Source organism: Muscardinus avellanarius, assembly GCF_963383645.1.
Source record: "Muscardinus avellanarius genome assembly, chromosome: 2".
In the NCBI taxonomy this organism is placed as follows: Eukaryota; Metazoa; Chordata; class Mammalia; order Rodentia; family Gliridae; genus Muscardinus; species Muscardinus avellanarius.
Genome location: NC_137787.1, coordinates 40788267 through 40812569, shown reverse-complemented (window position 1 = coordinate 40812569; position 24303 = coordinate 40788267). Strand labels below are relative to the sequence as shown.

At 41.8% G+C, this 24303-nt stretch overlaps 1 protein-coding gene across 2 annotated transcripts; it reads left to right on the top strand.

Moving 5' to 3' along the window:
- Nucleotides 1-2991: 2991 nt before the first annotated feature.
- MOB4 (MOB family member 4, phocein) lies at nt 2992-23626 on the top strand (the record flags this gene model as incomplete). Of its 2 annotated transcripts, XM_080719852.1 has the most annotated exons (8): nt 2992-3051; nt 10917-10979; nt 13730-13830; nt 18488-18530; nt 19165-19251; nt 20729-20808; nt 23274-23385; nt 23495-23626. In XM_080719852.1, the coding sequence occupies 8 exons, from the start codon at nt 2992-2994 to the stop codon at nt 23624-23626; spliced, it is 678 nt and encodes a 225-aa protein (XP_080575978.1). The 2 variants fall into 2 exon arrangements, with proteins under 2 accessions (XP_080575978.1, XP_080575979.1); XM_080719853.1 differs by lacking the exon at nt 10917-10979.
- Between the last annotated feature and the right edge of the window lie 677 nt (nt 23627-24303).

Below are 24303 nucleotides of genomic sequence, written 5' to 3'. Positions count from 1 at the left end.
TCAGCCTCCCAAGTACTGAGATTACAAGCGTGTGCAGCATGCCCGGCCTGCTTGCTTTCTTTTCTTTTCCTTCCTTTCTTTCTTTCTTCCTTCCTTCCTTCCTTCCTTCCTTTCTTCTTTCTGTCTTTCTTCCTTTCCTTCTCCTCCTTCTCTTCCTTCTCCTTCTTTTTATAAGCTAATTAAAACCACTCAACATATTTTGAATTAAAAGAACATTTATTTTTTTTTTTTTTTGGTAGTACTGGGGGTGGAACCCAGAGGCTTTCTAGCTCCGGGCTATACTCCCAGATCTATTTTTTATATTTTATTTGGAAACAGGGTCTCACTAAGTTGCTGATAGCCTCATTAAGTAGCTGAGGTGATGGAGGACATGGAAGAAACCTGAGGAACGAAAGGTTCCGAAAGAGTTAAGGCAGTTTGGCGAAAGGTCAAGCTTTCCGAGACTCTGGGTGACTTCTGGTCTTTCCGGAATTTCTTACCCCCAACCCACCGGTGAAAGCGGGAACTGGCTGTAATCGTGCTCTTAATAATCTTTAACCAGGCCTCTTTGTTTCTTCTTGTTTTTTAATTTTCCCTCCATGATTGTATTCTGCAAGCATATGACGTTATGTTCTATATCAATCATTCTGTATTGTGTTTGAGATTGTACTTTGATGTTTTTCTTTCTTTTGAAGTTGTGGTTTTGGTGCAGGGGAAAAAAGTATAAAAACTCAGTTCTAGAGAATAAAGTTGTCAGTTGCCCATCAGGCAATTGTCCGTGTTTTCATTTCAGGGCAGCTGCTCATCAGGCAGCTGTTCGCATGTCCATTTCAGGTCTCTCCCTCCCAAGTCCCGGGGAAGAATCCCCAGAAGTGGCACCCGCAAACAGGGACTTGAAGGAGCCCCCAAAGAAAAGAGGGAGGAGGCCGCTGCAGAAAGAGGTAAGCAGCTATGGGACATGAAGGAGCCCCCAAAGAAAAGAGGGAGGAGTCCGCTGCAGAAAGAGGTAAGCAGCTATGGGACATCAAGTAAGTAAGAATCCTTTTACAAAATTAGTACATTATCTTTTAAAGCAATATAAGATAAAGATATCACAAGAAGAGTTGCAAAATTGTTATGCTCTAGCTGTAGAATATAATCCTTGGCTTCCTGATGAAGGAACTTTAGATTAAGAAATATGGGACAGAGTTAAAAAAAAATATTATGACAGCCTACTGGCAAGGGGAGAAAATGCTAATAGATTTGCGAAATGTTAATAAGACTCTTCAGCCATCAAGGCCTCTTCCTTCCTTTCTTTCCTTTTGTGGTGCTGGGGATGGAACCCAGAGGCATTCTACCTCTGAGCTATACCCCCAGCCCGATTTTTTTGCTGGGATTACAAGCCTGCATCATCATGCCCGGCTCCATCAAGGACTATTTCTTCCTCCTGTTTCCGACTTGCAAAATGCCTAACACACTCAAGGTCTGCCTAACACACTGGAGGTCCGAGGTCAGCTCTCCATCTCATAATAGGCATCTGTGTCTTTTATCTATCCAAACTTGACTTTGAAAAGGTCCTTGGCTTTGAAGTCAGCTGATGGTGGGATGGTGGAAATACCGTGAAATCCTAAGTCCAATTTTTTTTTTTTTTTTTGCGGTACCGGGGATTGAACCCAGGGACATTCTACTTCCAGTTACATCCCCAGCCCTATTTTTTTTTAATTCTTTCTTTATTTTATTTTATTTTATTGCGGGTCTGGGGATGGAACCCAGGGGCATTCTACCTTTGAGCTACACCCCCTGCCCTATTTTTTATTCTTTATTTTGAGACAGGGTCTCACTAAGTTGCCAAGGGCCACACTAAGTAGCTGAGGCTGTCCCTGAACCTCCATCCTCCAGTTAGCCTCCTGAATGTATATGCCACTATGCCCAGGCTTTTATTATTTTGAAACAGTATTACTGAGTTGCAAAGTGCCTCACTGTTGAGCCAGGATTATGCCAGGAGGAAGAGAGCCACACACCAACAGGTTATTAAAACTTTTTTTAAAAGAACTTAGAAGAATTTAGCATACAAAGAAAATTACCAGCTAGCTGGGGCTACAGCTCTGGAGCTAACTGTTAGAGCTGCACACCCTTCCAGTCAGCCAGGCCCTTTTTATGAAGGAAAAACCATAAAACCTTTAACTATACTGGACCTTTTTCTTATTGGTTAAGCCCCCTTAACTGAGACAGGTAATTAGTTTTTGGTTGGCTAGCCCCCTCTTAAGTCCCTATCTTGAAACCAGTTTGTTTTCTTTAGTGCTTTTTTTGTTTTGTTTTGTTGCAGGTCTGGGGGTGGAACCCAGGGGCATTTGACCTCCAAGCTATACCCCTTGCCCTATTTTTTATTCTTTATTTTTTAAGCAGGGTCTCACTAAGTTGCACAGGGCCTCACTAAGTAGCTGAGGCTGGTCAGCAAACCGCGATCCTCCTGTCTCGGCCTCCCAAATGCGGGGATTACAAGCGTGCGCCACACGCCCGGCTCCTCAGTCCGATTTTAGATTGGGTCGGTTTCATGTAGGAACTTGGGTTATTTTCTCGGACAGGTCAGCTTTCTATTTTGCTTTCGTAGACAGATACTTATTGGCAGCGTTATGATTCTGTAGGTTATTTGCTTGCACGTGAACTTACTGTGCAATTACCGTGGCCTTTGTGCAAACTCTGTCCTTGCAGCGTAACTGACGAGGGCCCCCGGAGAGTCACTAAAGTGTGACGCAGGCCGAGCACACAGCCGGCGGTCACCGCTGGCCGGCAGAAGCCGCTCGAGACCCGCACCCGCCCACCACGCGGTCGGCAGTGTCAGGGTCGGGGCCGGAGGCTCCTTCCGGGCGCCCTTCCCCGGCCCAGGCCCCGCCCCCGGCCCCGCCTCCGCCTCGCCTTCCCGTCCTGCCCCGCGCGGGCTCCGGCTGTTCCGCCGCGCCCCGCCCCGCCTTCCGCGCAGGCAGCCGCCCCCTACATCCGGGTACCAACTCCAGCCGCCCAGACGCTGGCACTATGGTCATGGCGGAGGGGACGGCAGTTCTGAGGCGGAACAGGCCGGGCACCAAGGCGCAGGTACCATCTCCACTCCTCTCCTGCCGGGGCGCCCTGGGTGCTGAGCTGTGCGGGCCGGGGGCCGCCGAGGGCAGTCGGGCCCGGCGGCGGCGGGCACGGGGCCCGGCCTGCGCTTCCGGAGCCGCCGCCCGGTCTGGCTGCCGAGGCCTGCGGAGCGCGGCCCCGAGCGCCGACCCGGGCTCGGGCTGTCAGGGCGCCCGCGGCTCGCCCGCGTCCTGCAGCCTCTGCCCCGCGCCGCAGGGGCGCCGCCGGCCGGGTGAGGTCGCCGGCGGGCGGGCGGTGGGTGCGGGCGACTACCCAGCCGCGGCCCGTGGGCCTGTGACGCGCCCGCCCGCCCAGCCCGGGGCGGCCGGCGGTGGACTCCGGGTCCTCCTCCCGCGGCTGGTCTCCGACCATCACGCCCTTCTGCTTCCCCGAAGCTGATCTCTGGTCCAGCAAGCTTTCGTCACCAGGTTGACTGGTGAGGTGTCATTCCTTAAGACTTACCTGATAATATGTTTGAAGAATAGCTAGCGAATAAACTCATCATCTTATCAACTCTTAGTAGGGCACTGTTTGGTGTTTGTTTAGGTATTGCTTATGACCTGCAAAAGATGGGATGCTTCAACTAAGAAAATAGCAGGTCAACATTCAAACTTGATTTTGGTTTGTTTTTGGTCCTGAGGATTGAATCCAGAGGCTTTCTGCCTCTGAGTTACATTCCTAGTCCACCCCTCCCTTTTTTTTTTTCTGAAACAGAATCTTGCAAAGAGTTGCCCGGAGTTTTGCTAAATTGTTGAGACTGGTTTGGAACCTGTGCTCTTCCTGTCTCATCCTCCTAAATACTGGGATAACAGCTCCTGGCTGACATTTATTATGTATGCTTATTTTTACCATTTCCAATTTTTTTTTTGCTTCTAAGTGTTGTTTTCTCAGATAACTACTGCTTATTCTAATTGCGTTGTTTCTGATTTTTTTTCTTAAATAATGAAGTTTCTTTCCTTTTTCTTTGGATGCTGGGGATTGAAGTCTAGGGCCTTTACATGGTAAGCACTCTGTCACAGAGACCTGTACTCCTAGCCAAAAGTCCTTAATTTTAAAAGTTTGTTTATTTGTTTATTGTGGTGCTGGGGATGGAACCCAGAGACTTTCTGTCTTGAGGCTACAGATCCAGATCTATTTTCTATTTTATTTGGAAACAGAATCTCACTAAGTTGCTGAGAGCCTCACTAAGTAGCTGAGGCTGGCTTTGAACCTGTGCGATCCTCCTGTCTCAGCCTCCCAAGTACTGGGATTACAAGTGTTCACTACCATGCCTGGCTGAAAGTTTATTGTTTTTTTGTTTGTTTGTTTGTTTGGTGGTACTGGGGGTGGAACCCAGGGACTTTCTACCTCCAGGCTTCACTCCCAGACCTATATTTAATTTGGAAACAGGGTCTCACTAAATTGTTGAGAGCCTCACTGAGTAGCTGAGGCTGGCTTCGAACTTGTGTGATACTCCTGTCTCAGCCTCCCAAGCTCAAGGATTACAAGGGTGTGACACCATGAGACCGACTTTGAAAGTTTATTTTAAACAAAGACTAATATATCTATCTGTTTGCTATATTGTGGATAAATCACAGGAACGCTCCTTTGCAGTTTTTCATATTTTCATAAATCAGGGCTAAATAAAATGTACTGAAAGATGAGGAATTTTCCTCAGAGCTTTAATGGCAGATGGGAATCTTACTACCTTTTTTTAAAGTTGATTAGACTGAGCCAGGCGTGGTGGCGCATGCTGAGACTTGGAGGATCGCGTTTAGGGGACAGCCTCAGTTACTTAGTGAGGCCCTCTGCAACTCAGTGAGACCCTGTTTCAAAATAAAGAATAAGAAAATAGGTCAGGGGGCGTAGTTCAGAGGTTGAATGCCCCTGGGTTCCATCCCCAGACCTGCAGAAAAATAAAATAAAGAATAAAAAAAATAAAAAATAAAAAAAAGTTGATTAGACTGGAATATAGACACATAATTGGTTTTCAGTACATGTTGATTGAATTAGGTGAGAGCATTTATTAAGTTGGATTTTTGGTGTGTCATATCTAAAACATCACATTATGATGTAAAATATTTTATTTTCAACTCATCTTTTTGGATGTTACGATGCGTGCTTTCTAATGTTTTTTAGATAATCTGCAGTCTTTATTTTTAAATTTTTACTGTTTGGTGGTATTGGGGGGTTGAATCCAGGGGCATTCTATATCTGAACTACACATCTAGTCCTTTTTTTTTTTTCACTTTTATTTTGAGACAGGATCTTGCTAAGTTAAAGAGGCTGGCCTTAAGCTTTTGATCTTCCTGTCTCAGCCTCCCAAGTACCAGAATTACAGGTATGCACCACCTTGCCCGTTCTGATCTTTAATTTTTTTTAAAGAATAAGCAAAAGTTACTGATAGAAGCTATCTTCAGTATATAAGCCATATAGGATGAATTTTAAAACTGCTCTTTAAGCTGGGCATGGCAGCCCATGCTTATAATCCCAGCATTTGGGAGGATGAGACACGAGGATCTCTGTTTGAGAACAGCCTCAGCTACTTAGGCCCTTTGCAACTCCATGAGACCCTGTAAAAAATAGGTCTGGGGATGTAGCTTAGAGGCAGAATGCCCCTGGGTCCCCAGTACTGCAAAGCAAAAACAAAAACTGCTCTTTAATATTTAGGCCATGTCTAAGAAAAGGCATTTTGGAACACTTTCTAGAAGATTATTTTATTTCTTTTTCTGGTTTTTTTTTTTTTTTTTTTTTGTGGTGCTAGGGATTGAACCCAGGGGCATTCTACCTCCAGGTTATACAGCCAAACCTGTTTTTATTTTTTATTTTTTTCTTTTTTGGGGTACTGGGGAGGGATGAAACCCAGGGGTATTGTACCTCCAAGCTATACCCCCAGCCCTATTTTTAGTCTTTTTTTTTTTTTTTTTTTGTAGGTCTGGGATTGGAACCCAGGGGCATTTATATACCTACTATACCCCCTGCCCTATTTTTTTTTTTTTTTTTTTTTTTTTTGTGGTACTCGTGGTGGAATCCAGGGGCTTTCTACCTCTGGGCTATATTCCCAGACCTATTTTATGTTTTATTTGAAAACACTAAAGTTGTATTTTATTTGAAAGTTATATTTTATTTGAAAAGTCACCAAGTTGCTGAGAGCCTCACTAAGTAGCTGAGGCTGGCTTCGAACCTGTGTCATCCTCCTGTCTCAGCCTCCAAAGTGCAGGGATTACAAGTGTGCGCCACCACGCCTGGCCCCTGACCTATTTTTTATTCTTTACTTTGAAACAGGGCCTCACTAAGTTGCCAAGGGCCTCACTGAGTAGCTGAGGCTTTCCGTGGAAGTAATCCTCCAGTCTCAGCCTCCTGAATGCTGGGATTACTAGCCTGTGCCACCTCGCCCCACTTTTTTTTTTTTTTTTTTAAACAGTCTCACTGAGTTGTGAAGGTCCTTGCTAAGTAGCTGAGGCTGTCCGGTGAACCGCCATCCTCTGGTCACTACTTCCCAAATGCTGGGATTATAAGTGTACGCCACCACCCTACCTATCTATTGTGGTGTTAGAGATTGAACCCAGGGGCATTCTACCTCTGAGCTATACCCCTAGCTCGATTTTTTATTTTTATTTATTTATTTATTTATTTACTTTTTGGTGGTACTGGGGTTCCTGGATACCCTTCTACCTCTGGGCTACACTCCCAGACCTATTTTTATACTTTTTTATTTGGAAACAGGATCTCTTAAGCCAGCAAGGCTGGCTTCGAACCTGCGTGATCCCTACCTCCCAAGCGCGGGAATTATAAACGTGCGCCACCACGCCCAGCTTATTCTTTATTTTGAAACAGGATCTCACTAAGTTGAGGAGGGCCTCACTAAGTGAGAGAACCCGAATCCTCCTGTACTGGGATTAAAAGCATGTATCACCAAGTACTGGCATTAAAAGCATGTATCACCATGCCCTGCTCCTGTTTTATTTTTATTTTGAAACAGGTTCTCCTGTTGATGAGAGTGTCACTACTTGCCTGAGTCTGTCCTTGAACCTGTGATCCTCCTGTTCTGGCCTCCCAAATACTGTGATTATAGGCATGCTTGGCTTTTTCTTTCCTTTGGATTGAACCCAGGGATATTCTGCCCCTGAGCCACAGGGTCTCACTAACTTGTGGAGGGTTGCTGAGACTGGCTATGAACCTGAGATCTTCCTTTCTCAGTCTCCCAAGTACTGATTTTATAAGTGTGCACCACTACTACCATGCCTGGCAGCTTGTTTTAGTTTTTGACATTCTCCTTTAATAAGTTTAGTTCATTATTTAGTTTTATTACTTTTTTTGTGTGTGTGGTGCTATGGATACAGCCCAGGGTCTTTCTATAAGCTACACCCCAACCCTTTTATTTCTTACTGGAAGCAGAGTCTTGCTAAGTTGCTGAGAGCCTCACTATATTATAACTGAGGCTGGCTTCAAACCTGGCGCCCTCCTGTTTCAGTCTTCCAAGTACTGGAATCACAGGTGCCTGCCACCATTCTTGGCTTTGTTATTTTTTTCAGCTAAGACAACTGTGAAAATAAAAAGGTACTAGATACTTTAAAAGGTATACTCGCATGTATATCACTATCACCATTAACTACATTATGATGTGAGACTATAACACACCAATAAAAGTATTTAAGAAAGATATGTCCATCACTTGACCCCAAAACTATGACATTGCCAATATAGTTATGTTACTCTAAGTCACATTTTCCTGTTTTCTTCACCTCCCATCCAAAAATGAATATTCCTTTTTTATAATATATTTATGTTTTATATCTATAAATATGCATATTCTTAAACTTTTATTCATGTATCATACATTGTATATTCTGTTAGTTTGCTATTTTATGCTCAAGATTTTGAAGGCTTAGGTGTGTTGATTGGTTCAAGTTTATAGTCATTGGTTTACTACTTTTCCTCCCTCAGTTTACCCTAGAGACATTTATTGAGGACTAACTACTATGTGTCAGGCATTACACTACCAACTAAGGATACATAGGTAAACTTTGCTGAAAAATCAATCAAATGGAAGGCTTGTTAATCATTTAAGGGATATCTGTGAAATATACTATCTGTAGAAATGTGCAGATTCGGAATCAATATAAGTGTTGTACAAAAATATTCCTCCTAGCTGGGCGTGGTGGCGCACGCTTGTAATCCCCATGTTTGGGAGGCTGAGACAGGAGGATCTCACAGTTTCGAAGCCAGCCTCAACTGGCTTAAGAGGCCCTGTTTCCAAATAAAATATAAAATAGGTCTGAGAGTGTAGGCTGGAGGTAGAAGGCCCCTGGGTTCTATCCCCAGTACCACCAGAAAGAAAAAAAAAATCTCTCCTAGCCAGGTATTGTGGCACAACGCCTTTAATCCGAGATTGGGAGACTGTGACAGGAAGACCACAGGTTGGAGGACAGCCTCAGCAAGTAGTGAGACTCTCATCAACCTATTGAAAATTGTTTCAAAATAAAATTGGGCTGGGGGTATCTTATTTGGACTTAGAATGCCACTAGGTTCAGTCCCCAGTATGAAAAAAAATTTCTCTTAAAGAAGTAGTCAGTATGCTACGCATGGCAGCACACTGTAATGCCATGTGCTCAGGCAGCTGAGGCAGGAGGATCACAGTTCAAGGACATTCTCTGATACTTAGGGATACCCTGTCTCATAAAATCGTAAAAGCTGAGGTTGTAGCTCAGTGATTAAAAAAAAACCCAGATTCAATTCCTATGGGTAGAGAGGAAAGAGTTATATGGACACCTACCCCTCCTCTTCCCACCACCTTGGTAGTGGAACCCAGCGTCTTCATGCCTGTTTTTCTACTGCTAAACTATATACCCAACCCTGGATGACGTGTGTGTGTGTGTGTGTTACTGGGAATTGAACACAGGGATGTTCTACTGAGCTATACCCCCAGTCCTATTATTATTATTATTATTATTAATTTTTTTTTTTTTTTTTTTTTTTTTTTTTACTTTGAAATAGGATCTTGTTAAAGTAACATGTGCTGGCCTGGAACCTGCAATCCTCTTATTTCAGCCTCCTAAATTGTGGGATTACTGGCCTTTGCCACCCTCCCAGCTGAATAGCTACTTTTTTTTTAGTGGTGGTAATACTAGAGATTAAACTAAAGGGAAATTCTACCTCAAAGCTACACCCCAGCCCTATTTTATTTTTATTTTCAAATAGGGTCTCACTGCCAGGCGTGGTAGCGCATGCTTATAATCCCTGTGCTTGGGAGGCGGAGACAGGAGGATTGCACAGGTTTGAAGCCAGCCTTGCTGGCTTAAGAGACCCTGTTTTCAAATAAAAATATAAAAAATAGGTGTTTGGGAGTGTAGCCCGGAGGTAGAAGGGTTTCCAGGAACTCCAGTACCACCAAAAAGGAAAAAAAAAAAAAACAAATAGGGTCTCACTAAGTTGGTGAGGACCTTGCTAAATTGCTGATGCTAACTTTTAACATGCACTTCTCCTGTCTGAACTTCAAGTACTGGTATTACAGGCATGCACCACCATGCCCAGCTGGATAACTCCTTTTGTGTGTGTTGGGGGATACTGGGGTTTAAACCCGGGGCCAGTATTTTATTCTTTATTTTATTTTATTTTCTAGCACAGGGGATTTGAACCCAGGGGTGTTTTACCTTCGAGCTACACTCCCAGCCCTATATTTTTATTCTTTATCTTATTTATTTTTTGAAAGGCTAGAATGGCAGAAGTGTCCCTGCAAGAGCCTGTCAGTGAGGGGCTGGCACAGCAGAGGATGCCTGAATTCAGTCTGTCCTCCTCAAGGGCAGCCCACTTGGTGACATCTGAATGCGGGGTGCATAGCGCCGCAGCACTGTCACCCTGAGAACAAAGGACAATGCTGCGTGTACACGTCCTCCCAGCAAGAGAGAAAACACCTTTGGATAGTTTTGCCTTCAAAGGTCAAGTCAAAAAGAGTTAAAAAGAGTCAGTCACACTGTGTGGTTAGAACACTTAGCTGAGTGACTGAATTTCTTTCACTTTCAACCATCTGCACAATCACTATGTAGAGTGAATCTCAGTGCCAGGGGGTTTTGTTTGCTTAGGGTTAGAATCTCAAGCTTTTGGAGCCTAATGCTATTTATGGTAAGATAATTTTTATTTTTATTTATTTATTTATTTTTTTGTGGTACTGGGAGTGGAACCCAGGGACTTCTACCTATACTCCCAGACCTATTTTATACTCTTTGGAAACAGGGTCTAGGTTGCTGAGAGCCTCACTCAGTAGCTGAGGCTGGCTTTGAACCTGTGTGCCACCACGCTCAGCTATTCTTTATTTTGAAACAGGGTCTTACTAAGTTGCAGAGGGTTTCACTGAGTAGCTGAGGCTGGCTGTGAACCGCGATCCTCCTGTCTCAGCCTCCCAAATGCTAAGATTACAGGCGTGCACTACCATGTCTGGCTACTTTTTCACTTTCAAACAGGGTCTCAATATCTTTGAATCTGTGATCCTCCTGTCTCAGCTTTTCAAGAATTGGGATTACAGGCATGTGCCATCACACCTGGCTCTTTCAAATCTTTTTTTTTTTTTTTTTTTTTTGGTAGTGGTACTGGGGGTGGAACCCAGAGGCTTTCTACCTCCGGGCTATACTCCCACACCTATTTTATATTTTATTTGGAAACAGGGTCCCACAAAGTTGCTGAGAGCCTCACTAAGTAACTGAGGCTGGCTTCGAACCTGTGAGATCCTCCCAAGCACAGGGATTACAAGCGTGGGCCACTAGCTGGCTCTTTCAAATCTTATGGAGAATTGAAGTTAACAACAATATTACTGTATGCTGTTTGAAACTATGTATATGCTTTAACACATGAATTTATATTTACAGGATTTCTATAATTGGCCTGATGAATCCTTTGATGAAATGGACAGTACACTTGCTGTTCAGCAGGTAATAAAAATAGTTTCTTTTATAATTCTGATAACCCAGGCATTTTACCCAAGTATTTTATTTATTTGACATAGTAAGTATACATGTATTAGATACCACTGAGTTAATAGAGTAACCACTTAAAATTTTAATCGAGCTTCATTTTGTTTTATTTATTTATTTATTTTTGTGGTACTGGGGATAGAATCCAGGGGAATTTTACCTCAGAGATACATCTCCAGCCATATTTTTTGTTCTTTTTTTGAAATAGGGTCTCAAGCCAGGCATGGTGGCGCACACTTTTAATCCCAGCATTCGGGAGGCTGAGATCTGGAGGATCGCAGTTTGCAGACAGCCTCAGCAACTTAGAGAGGCCCTCTGCAACTCAGTGAGACCCGGTTTCAAAATAAAGAATAAAAAATAGGGCAGGGGGTGTAGCTTGGAGGTCAAATGCCCCTGGGTTCCATTCCTAGACCCAGGGGAAAAGAAAAAAAAAAAAAAAGAAAGAAAGAAATAGGGTCTCACTGAGTTGCAAAGGGCCTCACTAAATAGTTGAGGTTTTCCATGAACCACAGTCCTCCTCTTTCAGCCTCCCTAATGCTGGGATTCATTTTTTTTAATTTATTTATTTATTTATTTTTATTTTTATTTTTTTGCGGGTTTGGGGATGGAACCCAGAGGCATTTGACCTCCGAGCTACACCCCCTGCCCAATGTTTAATTCTTTATTTTGAAACCAGGTCACACTGAGTTGCAGAGGGCCTAAGTAGCTGAGGCTGTCCACGAACCGCGATCCTCCGGTCTCAGCCTCCCAAATGCTGGGATTACAAGCGTGCGCCACCACGCCCGGCTTTCATTTTGTTTTAATATAGTATGTTAAATTATAATCAGACTTAAATCCTTTTTTTTTCGTACTACAGATTGAACTGGGCATTTACTCCCAAGCACCCCTCTCCCCTTTCTTTGTGTGGTACTGGGGATGGAAATCAGGGGCATTCTACCTCTGAGCTGTACTTCCAGCCCTATTTTTTATTCTTTATTCTGAAAACAGGGTCTTACTAAGTTGTGTGTGTGTGGCTCACTAAGTAGCTGAGGCTGTCCATGAACCATGATTCTCTGGTTTCAGCCTCCTGAATGCTGGAATTAAAAGCATGCACCACCACACCAGGCATAGCCCTTTTTTTTTTTAACTCTTTATTTTGAGGGTCTCACTGAATTGCAAAGGGCCTCACTAAGTAGCTGAGGCTGTCCATGAACCATGTTCCTCCTGTCTCAGCTTCCTAAATGCTGGGATTTTAGGTGTGCACCACCACGTCCATCCTATTTTTTATTTATTTGTTATTTATTTATTTATTTACTTATTTTTATTTTTTGGTGGTACTGGGGATGGAACCCAGGGGACTTCTACCTCCAGGTTATACTTCTTGGCCTATTTTTATTTTATTTGGAAACAGGGTCTCTTAAGCCACTTGAGTCTGGCTTTAAACCTGTGCGATCCTCCTGTCTCAGCCTCCCAAGTGCGGGGATTACAAGTGTTTTATTTTATTTTTGTGTGTGGTACTGGGAATGGAACCCAGTGGCATTTTACTCTGAGATGCACTCCCAGCCCCATTCTTTTCTTTATTTGAAAACAGAATCTCACTAAGTTGCAGAGTGCCTCACTAAATTGCTGAGACTGGCTGCAAACCTGTGATCCTCCTGTCTCAACCTCCCAAGTACTAGGATTACAAGGGTGTGCCACCATGCCTGGTATGCAATGTAATTTTATTTATTTTTAATTTTTTATTTTTGGTGGTACTGGGGGTGGAACCCAGGAGCTTTCTACCTCTGAGCTATATTCCCAAACCTGTTTTATATTTTATTTGGAACCAGGGTCTCACTAAGTTTCTGAGAACCTCACTAAGTAGCTGAGGCTGGCTTTGAACCTGTGTGATCCTCCTGTCTCAATCTCTCCCAAGCACTGGGATTACAAGCATGCGCCACTACACCCGGTTTACAATCTAATTTTAGAATTTGTTTCACCCTAAAAGAAACTCTTTCTCCATATGTCATATAAATGGAAACACAATATGCACAGTTATATTTACATTGTTTGTATACTCATATGAGAGTTGTTTCAATCCTGATGAATACTCTTATCTCTGATGAAATTTAGTTGGAAAATATATTACCCCCTTTATTTTGAGTTACTGATGACTGTGAGCTTGATTTTTCTTTTAGAGTGTAACTCAAAAGTTGAACCACAAGCAGGGTGGCGCACGCTTGTAATCCCAGCATTCAGGAGGCTGAGACTGGAGGACCGCGGTTCGTGGACAGCCTCAGCTACTTAAACCCTCTGCAACTCAGTGAGACCCGGTTTCAAAATAAAGAATAAAAAATAGGGCAGGGGGTGTAGCTTGGAGGTTGAATGCCCCTGGGTTCCATCCCCAACCCACACACACACAAAAAAAGTTGAACCATAGCCGGGCATGGTGGCGCATGCTTGTAATCCCAGCGCTTGGGAGGCTGAGACAGGAGGATCATACACGTTCGAAGCCATCCTCAGGTACTGAGTGAGGCTCTCAGCAACTTAGATCCTGTTTCCAAATAAAGTATAAAATAGGTCTGGGAGTTCGGCCTAGAGGTAGAAAAGCCCCTGGGTTCCACCCCCAGTACCACCAAAAAACAAAAAAAATTGAACCACAAGAGCAGTTGTGTATTCAAAAGGTATATTTATTACAAGATTAACAATATAGTATAATATTTTAACCGTAAGACTTTCTTTGTTTATAGTATATTCAACAGAATATAAGGGCAGATTGCTCCAATATTGACAAAATTCTTGAACCACCTGAAGGCCAAGATGAGGGTGTATGGAAATATGAACATTTAAGGTAGGTCCTTATGATATATCAAAATAGCAATAATGCCCTACTAATAAAAATATCTTTTAGCCGGGCGTGGTGGCGCACGCTTGTAATCCAAGTACTTGGGAGGTGGAGACAGGAGGATCGCGCAGGTTCGAAGCCAGCCTTGCTGGCTTAAGAGACCCTGTTTCCAAATAAAAATATAAAAATAGGTCTGGGAGTATAGTCCGGAGGTAGAAGGGTTCCTTCCCCAGTACCACCAAAAATATATATATATATACCTATATCTTTTAATACCTACTAATGATAATTATGAAGCATAAATAAAATTTTCTATGTAACTAAAGACCAAAAAAGCCACATTCTAAATCGTGTGTGTGTGTGTGTGTGTGTGTGTGTGTGTGTGTGTGTGTGTTACTGGGGATTGAACCAAGCAGCACGCCCAGCCTTATTTATTTATTTATTTATTTATTTATTTATTTATTTATTTATTTATGGTACTAGGGATTGAAACTAGAGGCATTCTGCCTGGGAGATACACTGTTAGCCCTTTTTTGGGGGGGGGTAATCTGGGGATGGAACCCAGGGGCATTTGACCTCCAAGCTACATCCCCTTCCCTATTTTTCTATTTTTATTTATTTATCTATTTATTTATTTTGTTGGTCTGGGAATGGAACCCAGGGGCATTCGACCTCTGAGCTACACCCCCTGCCCTATTTTTTATTCTTTTTTTTTTTTTTGGTGGTACTGGGGTTCCTGGAAGCCCTTCTACCTCCGGGCTACACTCCCAGACCTATTTTATATTTTTATTTGGAAACAGGGTCTCTTAAGCCAGCGAGGCTGGCTCCAAACCAGCGCGATCCTCCAGTCTCAGCCTCCCGAATGCTGGGATTACAAGTGTGTGCCACCACACCCAGCTCCTTTTTTTTATTCTTTATTTTGAAACAGGGTCTTACTAAGTTGCGGAGGGCCTCACTAAGTAGCTGAGGCTGTCTGCAAACCGCAATCCTCTGGTCTCAGCCTCCTGAATGCTGGGATTACAAGCATGCGCCACCACGCCTGGTGTCTTATTCTTTATATTTTGAAACAGGGTCTCACTAAGTTGCAGAGGGTCTCACTAAGTAGCTGAGATTGTCCGCAAACCAGTGATCCTCCTGTCTCAGCCTTCCAAGTACTGGGATTGAACCCAGGGACTGGGAATACAGTCCTGTACCACCATGCTTGGCTTACTCTTTATTTTGAAACAGTTGTAGAGTGCCTCACTAAGTAGTTGAGGCTGGTCACAAACCTGTGATTCTCTAGTCTCAGCCTCCCAAGTACTGGGATTACAAGCATGGGCCACCACACCCAGTTTGACAGATTTTTTTTAACATACTTTTTTGTGGGTGGGTGTGGTGCTGGAGATTGAACCTAGGGACATTTTACCTGCAAGCTACACTCCCCCAGCCTGATTTTTTATTCTTTATTTTGAAATAGGGTCTCACTAAATGGCGGAGGGTCCCACTAAGTAGTTGAGGCTGGCCATAAACCCAGATCCTCCTGTTTCAGCCTCCCAAGTACTGGGATTACAAACATGGCTACCACACCTGGCTTTTTAATATACTTTTATTGGTGAATCATAATCTCACGTCATAATGTAAATCATGTTGATAGAGACATAGATGTATACAGTACTTGGTGAACTTTAAAACAGATTAAGTACAGAGAATGCAGTATATGTTTAGTGGGATTCACTACTTCTTTCTCCTTTTTTTGAACTTGGGCTTGAATACAGGGACATTCTACCTCCAAATTATGCCACTAGCCTTTTGTTTTTATTTTTTTTATGTTTATTTATTTATTGTGACTGGAGATAGAACCCAGGGACATTCTACCTCCAACCTACACCCTCAGCCATATATTTTATTCTTTATTTTAAAACAAGGTCTCACTGAATTGCAAAGGGCCTCACTAAGTAGCTGATGCTGTCCGTGAACCGTGATCCTCCTGTCTCAGCCTCCCAAATGCTGGGAATACAAGCATGCACCACCATACCTAGCTTGCTTATTTATTTATTTATTTATTTATTTATTTATTTATTTATTTATATTGGTACTGGGGATGGAACCCAGGGAATTTCTACCTCTAGGCTACATACTCAGCCCTATTTTATATTTTATTTGGAAACAGGGTCTCACTACGTTGCTGAGAGCCTCACTAAGTAGCTGATGCTGGCTTTGAACCTTTGCGATCCTCCTGTCTCAGTCTCCCAAGTTCTGGTATTACAAATGTGCCACCATACCTTGCCTTATTTTTATTTTTAAAATTGTGTTTTGTTTGTTTTTTGCGGGTCTGGGGATGGAACCCATGGGCATTTGGCCTTTGAGCTACACCCCCTGCCCTGTTTTTTATTCTTTATTTTGAAACAAGGTCTCACTAAGTTGCTGACAGCCTCACTAAGTAGCTGAGGCTGTCTACAAACTATGATCCTTTGGTCTCAGCCTCCCAAATAATGGGATTCCAAGCGTGCACCACTGTGCTTGGCTGGTATTCATTATTTCTAAATTGAAATACAACTTTTTCTAAACAAGTCATAACACATTTCTGGTGATGAGTACCACTTGTAGACAGGGCACTTTTGTTCTTGTTAACTTCTTGATGCTATATGCTTGTTTAGGTATTGCTAAGATATTATCTCTTAATAGTTCAGCAGTTTCAGGTTGCCAAGACTTCATTGTAGGCTTTTCTAGTTTCTTGGACAAATCACTTGAATATCTTATTGTGTATGTGTCTGTGTATTGCTGGGGATTGAACCTAGTGTCTCATGTATTTAAAAAAAAAAAAAAGCTGAGCTGGGTGTGGTAGCACATGCTTGTAATCCCAGCATTTTGGAGGCTGAGAGAAGGATTGGGGTTCAAGGATAGCCTCAGCTACTTAATGAGGCCCTTTGTAACTCAGTGAGACCCTGTTTCAAAAATAAAGAATAAGCTGGGCATGGTGGCGCATGCTTATAATCCCAGCTTTCGGGAGGCTGAGACTGGAGGATCGCAGTTCGTAGCCAGCCTTAGCTACTTAGTGAGGCCCTCTGCAACTTAGTGAGACCCTGTTTCAAAATAAAAAATAGGGCAGGGGGTGTAGCTCGGAGGTCAAATGCCTCTAGGTTTTATCTCCAGACCCACAAAAAACAAACAAACAAAAAAAACAAAAAAGAATAAAACAATGGGGCTGGGAGTATAACTGAAAGGTAGAATGCCCCTGGGTTCCATCCCCAGTACCACAAAAAATAAAGTAAAAATAAATAAAAAATGAAGAAAAGGAGCTGGGTGTGGTGGCACACACCTGTAAATTTATAATCCCAGCATTAAGGAAGCTAAAACCGGAGGATTGCAGTTCATAGACAGCCTGAGCTACACCCCCGTCTGTATTTTTTCATTCTTTATTTTGAAACAGGGTCTCACTGAGTTACAAAGGGCCTCACTAAGTAGCTGAGACCGGTCTCAAACGCGAATCCTCCTATCTCAGCTTCCCAAGTGCTGGGATTATAAGCATGCACCACAACACCTGGCTGAGACCTTGTTTCAAAAAATAAAAAGACTAAAAAGTAGGGCCAAGGGTATAACTCAGAAGTACCCTGGGTTCCATCCCCAGTACAGCAAAAAAAAAAAAAAAAAAAAAGGAGGAGGAGGAGTGGGAGAAGAAAAAAAAATAGTGCTGGGGATGTAGTTTGGAGGTAAAATATCCCTAGGTTCAATCCCTGGTAACACCCCCCCCCACACACACACACACAAAAATGACTTAGTTTAAAAAAAGTACCTATGAGCTGGGCGTGGTGGCGCACCCTTGTAATCCCTGCGCTTGGGAGGCTGAGACAGGAGGATCGCACGGGTTCGAAGCTGGCCTCAGCTACTTAGGCTCTCAGCAACTTAGTGAGACCCTGTTTTCAAATAAAATATAAAATAGGTCTGGGAGTATATCCCGGAGGTAGAAAGCCTCTGGGTTCCACCCCTAGTACCACCAAAAAAAAAAAAAAAAACCTATGAACCAGAAGAGATGGTGCACTCCTGTAATCCTGGTACTTGGTAGGCTGAGATAGGATTGCAAATTCCAGACTAGCCTAAGTAGTTTAGACAATGTTTCAAAATAAACAAAAAAGGTCTGGTAATATAGCTAGGGGGCAGAATGCCCCTGGGTTCTGTCCTCTGTATCTAAATTAATATAAATACATGCATATATACATACATACATACATACACATATACATATTTCCCAGGGTCTTGGTAAATATTTTCAAATCACTTCCCAGAAAAAAAGCATGAATTTCTACTATATAGGAGAGCAATCAGCTCTCTGGGCTCAATTGCTGTTGAACATTATTTGGGTCATTAGTTTTTGCTTTTTAATCTGTAACACTTTGGAAGAAATGTGCCATTGTCACTTCCGGTGGTGTTGGTAATAGTGATGAGGGAGGAAGAATGGTACTGATGAGACTTTCTTTCTACATTTAACTTTCTAAAAATAACTGTGGAATGGTACTCAGTGGCATGTGCTTATTATAGTCCTAACTACTAAGGGAGGATGATATGGGAGGATTACTTGAGCCCATAACTTCAAGAGCAGCATAGACAACACAGAGCGTAGCTAAAAAACAAAACCAAAACTCTAGAGAATAAATGTGACTTTTCATTTATATATTTGCATTTACAGACAGTTCTGCCTTGAACTAAATGGACTCGCTGTCAAACTTCAGGTAATATTTTCCTTAAGTTTAAATTGTAATTCAAGGTTCTGATATTTTTCCGTTTTAAAACTTAATGTGCTAGCTGGGAGTGGTGGCACACGCTTGTAATCCCCATGCTTGGGAGGCTAAGACAGGAGGATCACACAGGTTTAAAGCCAGCCTCTGCTACTTAGTGAGGCTCTCAGTAACTTAGTGAGACTCTGTTTCCAAATAAAATATAAAAATATATAGGTCTGTGAGTATAGCCTGGAGGTAGAAAAGCCCCTGGGTTCCACCCTAGTACCACAAAAAATAAATAAAACTTAATATGCCTACAAAGCCTTATCCAAATTTCTGATTTTTTTTTTTTCCTGAGAGTCTGGAGATGGAACCCAGTGGCATTTGACCTCCAAGTTACACCCCCTGCCCAATTTTTTATTCTTTATTTTGAAACAGGGTCTCAGTTGCAGAGGGCCTCACTAAGTAGCTGAGGCTGTCCGCAAAACGCGATCCTCCAGTCTCAGCCTCCCAAATGCTGGGATTACAAGCGTGTGCCACCACGCTCGGCTTATTTTTCCATATTTTACATGGAAATATAATAACCCAGTTAATAAACTTTTTCATTGTTATTTTACATATTAAGAAGTATAATTATTTTTAACAGAGTGAATGCCATCCAGATACTTGTACTCAAATGACAGCCACCGAACAGTGGATTTTTCTTTGTGCAGCTCATAAAACTCCAAAAGAGGTAAGGATTTATGAAGTAGAATGACTGATAGAATTATCGTAACCTAATTTTTCTAAGATGTTGGTAGACAAGTTTTTAGACTTTGTGTGTATGGTACTGGGGATGGAACCCTTCTACCTCCGGTTTACACACCCAGACCTATTTTATATTTTATTGGAAACAGGGTCTCATTAAGTTGCTGAGAACCTCACTGAGTGGCTGAGGCTGGCTTTGAACCTGCAATCCTCCTGTCTCAGCCTTTCAAGTACTGGGATAACAAGCGTTGCCACCTTGCCCAGCTAGACCGACCGACCGACCTTCCTTCCTTCCTTCCTTCCTTTCGTCTGGGGATGGAACCCAGAGGCATTTGACTTCTGAGCTACACCCCCTGCGTAATTTTTTATTCTTTATTTTGAGACAGGGTCTCACTGAGTTGCAGAGGGCCTCACTAAGTAGCTGAGGCTGTCCGTGAACCGTGATTCTCTGGTCTCAGCCTCCCCAGCTAGACTTTTTAATTCAGTGTTTATTTTGTCACTTGGTTAAGAGTTTCTTGTTGCCAGATTATTACCACAGTGCTATTTCAGGATTTCTTATGATTTGCATAATTTCTCACATGTTGATAATTAGAACTTTATGATTCACAGACTATCACAAAATAATTTCACTCACATTGTCCTGACACTGTTTAATGATTGAGAATACCTGTTTATGTTTTTATTGTTATGATTTATTTTATTTATTTCTTTGTTTATTTTGCAGAACTGGGGGTTGAACCCAGAGGCAGTCTACTTCCAAGCTACACCCCCAGCCCTATTTTCTATTCTTATTTTGAAACAGGGTCTCACTAAATTGTGGAGGGCCTCACCAAGTTCGCTAGCCTCAAACCTGTGATTCTCTAGTCTCAGCCTCCCAAATGCTGGGATTACAAGAGTGCGCCACCACACCCAACTCATGATTTCTTCTTGATAGAACTGTTAATAGCCAAGCATGGTGGCACAACTTGTAATCCCAGTACTTGGAAGGTTGAGACAGAAGTATTACAAATTCAAAGCTAGCGTAAAGCTAGAGTCATTGTTATTTCTTTCTCTAGATTTTTTTTTTCTGGTTGAGTCTGACTTATTCCTACTCATCCTTTCCCTTGATGCTTCTCCCTGTCTGGCCTCAGAGGGACTGGATGAATGAATTGCTTTGTAGTTTTATTTTTTCTTTAGTAAGTTTACTGATTCACCATGAGGTGATATATTCATTATTTCTGATAAATGGAGTACAATAAAACAGGTTTATTAAAATTTAAAGAACTTTCAAACTTGTATATTAAAATTCAAAAGCGGTTCAAGGAGAAAGTTATTTAAAGCACTGCTAGGTTGTTAATAAGAGTTCCAGGGGGGTAATTAGAGATGTTTCAGGATGTATGAAGTCTTTTAAGATACCTAGATAATAAATACACCTAATCTTAGAGGCATACCTTTTTGTTGATATATTTTAAAATCTTTTCTAGTGTCCTGCTATAGACTACACAAGACACACACTTGATGGTGCTGCATGTCTTCTGAATAGCAATAAATATTTTCCCAGCAGGTAAATGAAATATTAAATATGGTATTAAACTTTTGGGGTTTAATTTAAAAGATTGATGCTTTAAAACTAAAATTTGCCTGTTTCTTTGTGTGTGTGTGTGTGTGTGTGTGTGTGTGTGTGTGTCTGTCTGTCTGTCTGTTTGTCTGTTTGTCTGGTGGGTGGTTTTGGGAATCAAACCTAGGGATATTTTATATCTGAGCTACACCCCATCCTTTTTTATTATATATATAATTTTTTTTTTTGGGTCTGAGGATGGAACCCAGGGGCATTCAACCTCTGAGCTACAACCCCTAGCCTATTTTTATTTTATTTTTTATTTTGAAACAGGGTCTCATTAAGTTGCGAAGGGCCTCACTAAGTAGCTGAGGCTTTCTGTGAACCATGATCTTTCAGTCTCAGCTTCCTGAATGCTGGGATTACAAATATGTGCCACCAGGCCTGGCTTATTTTTTATATTTTGATTTTTTTTTTTTTTTTTTGGTGGTACTGGGGTTCCTGGAAGCCCTTCTACCTCCGGGCTACACTCCCAGACCTATTTTTACATTTTTATTTGGAAACAGGATCTCCTAAGCCAGCGCGTGGGGCTGACTTCGAACCTGCGCGATCCTCCTATTTCTGCCTCCCAAGCGCAGGGATTACAAGCGTGCGCCACCACGCCCGGCTATATTTTGAATTTGAAACAGGGTGTTAACTAGGTTGCTGAGAGTCTTGCTACATTGCTGAAGCTGTCCTTGAACCTGTGATCCTCCTTTCTCAGCGTCCTAAGTACTGGGATTACAAGTGTGTGCCATCATACTTGGCTGTTGCTGGTTATTTTTAATTTTTTTAAAGATGTAGTATATTTATTTGGCTTGTTCATGCTATTCAGTTTTTTCCCCCTATACTGGGTATTGACTCCAGGGGTATTCTACCACGGACCTATATCCCTAGCTCTTTTTTGTTGTTGTTTATTTTGTTTTATTTTGTATTCTTGTTTTGGTATTGAGGATTGAACCCAGAGGTATCCTACCTCCAAGCTACACCCCTGGCCCAATTTTATTTCTTATTTGGAAACGTGGTAGGTGGCTGAGAGCCTCGTGAAGTTGTGGAGGCTGGCTTTGAACCTGAGATCCTCCTGTCTCAGCCTCCCAAGTGCTGGGATTATAATTGTGCACTACCACACCCAGCTTATCCCCAGCTCTTTTAATTTTTATTTTGACATGGTCTCACTAAGTTGCCCATACTACCATCAAACTTGTGATCTTTGTTCTCAGCTTCTGGAGTAATGCCAAGCCCGGCTGCTCTTAAAATTTTGAAATGAGGGGTATGGTTAAACTGCAGGACTTGTTCCTAAAGTTCATTGAAATTCAGTTGAGACTAGTTCCTATTGCATCATTCCCCAGACATCTCACTCTCAGACCAGAGTTGAGATATGTACATGCTTATTCACTTGAATCTCCGTGATAGAGTCAGCCTCCCCTTTTATAGCAGACGTAAAGAGCAAACTTTCCTAAGTTGGACTCTTTGTCTTTGAAGGATTCCTTGTCCTTGCCTATAGATTTTTAAGATCTTGAAGAAGCCATGCCTGTATTAGGTTACTGGTAAGGTTTGTGATTTTTTTTTTTTAATCCTATTAAGATATTTATTACTGAGCTGGGCTTAGTGGTACACGCTTGTAATCCCAGCATTTGTGAGGCTGAGGCAGGAGGATCGCAGTTCACGGACAGCCTCAGCTATTTAGTGAGGCCCTTTGCAACTCAGAGCCTGTTTCAAAAATAAAGAATAAGCTGGGTGTGGTGGCACTTGCTTGTAATCTCAGCACTTGGGAGGCTGAGACAGAAGGATCTCACAGGTTCGCATCCAGCCTCAGCTATTGAGTGAGGCTCTTAGCAACTTAGACCCTGTTTCCAAATAAAGTATAAAATAGGTCTGGGAGTGTAGCCTGGAGGTAGAAAGGTCCCTGGGTTCTACCCTCAGTACCACAAAAGAAAGAAAGGAAGGAAGGGAGGGAAGGAGGGAGGAAGGGCTAGGGGTGTAGCTTGGAGGTAGAATGCCCTGGGTTCTATCCTCAGTACCACAAAAAACAAACAAATAGATCTGAGGGTATAGCTTGTAAGTAGAATGCCCTGAAAAAGAAAAAAAATTACTTTCAGCTTAAATTATCTTGAGTAGACAAAATATGAATGTTGTAAAACATTTGTTTAATTAATTTTGAGTTCCTGGGAATTCATTTTAACTTCATTAAACTTTACCAAAGTTTCAGCACTATAATATTGAATTTAACTTAGGTGTGGTAGAAAGAGCACTGGTCCAGGAGTGAGGAGCAGAGCTTTGGCCTACTCCTGGGACTGCCACTGAGATCTTAGCCTAGTCACTTATTTTCTTCAGGTATTGATTTCTATTCTTGTAAACTTGAGAAGATTGGACTAATTGTTCCTAACATTCTATCCAACTCTATGAGTCCATGATTTCTTTTCTGTTTTTAGGGTTAGCATAAAAGAATCATCTGTAGCAAAATTAGGATCAGTATGCCGTAGGATTTACAGAATATTTTCGCATGCTTATTTTCACCACCGACAGATATTTGATGAATATGAAGTAAGTATATTTCTGTAATTATCTCATTACATTCTTATAGAATGACAATATATGTTGATATTTCTTTTTAGATTTTGAATAATAAAATAACTTTTCTTCCTTTCTACAGAATGAAACATTTTTGTGTCATCGGTTTACTAAATTTGTGATGAAATATAATTTGATGTCCAAGGATAACCTGATTGTACCAATTTTAGAAGAAGAAGTTCAGAATTCAGTTTCTGGGGAAAGTGAAGCATGAAGGGAATCATACAGAAAAATGTACTGATCACATAATTAACGTTAATTACAAGTACTGTATATATCATTTTAGACACATCAATCATGTATTCATATTATAGCTTCTTTGTTGAGTATAGGTTTTTGTATGCTGTGTGTTGCCTTTTAAGATGGGAGATACTTTAAGTTATTCATGAGCTGTATATTCACCGGTGTGGCACTCATGGTTTTTAAATAAGATTAGTATTATCTGTTTATAATGCTTGTTAATAAAAGAATTTACAGTTTGGTAAAATTGCTGCTAAACAATCATTGGATCACATCTCATCAAATAAACCTATCTATAAAACAGATGATGAGCTTGAGGTTTCACAAGCCATTTACTAAAGAGATAGTAATATTTCCTTTGGTTTTTACCCGAGTTTAGGTATTTTAGAAAATTCTATAGTATATAGTATCATCTTAACTGCTAACTTTTCCCAAATGACAGAGTGTTTTAAAATTCTTATTATAGTTTTTGATATGCATATGGTTATGTGTATATTCAAATAGAAGTTCAAATGGGCATCAGTAATACTTGAATAAGCTTACTCTGCTACACAAAGAATATTCTAGATCAGCATACTTGGAAAGGATTTACCTTTTTGCAACAGTGAATTATTAAAAACATGACAATGAGCCGTGCGTGGTGGCGCACGC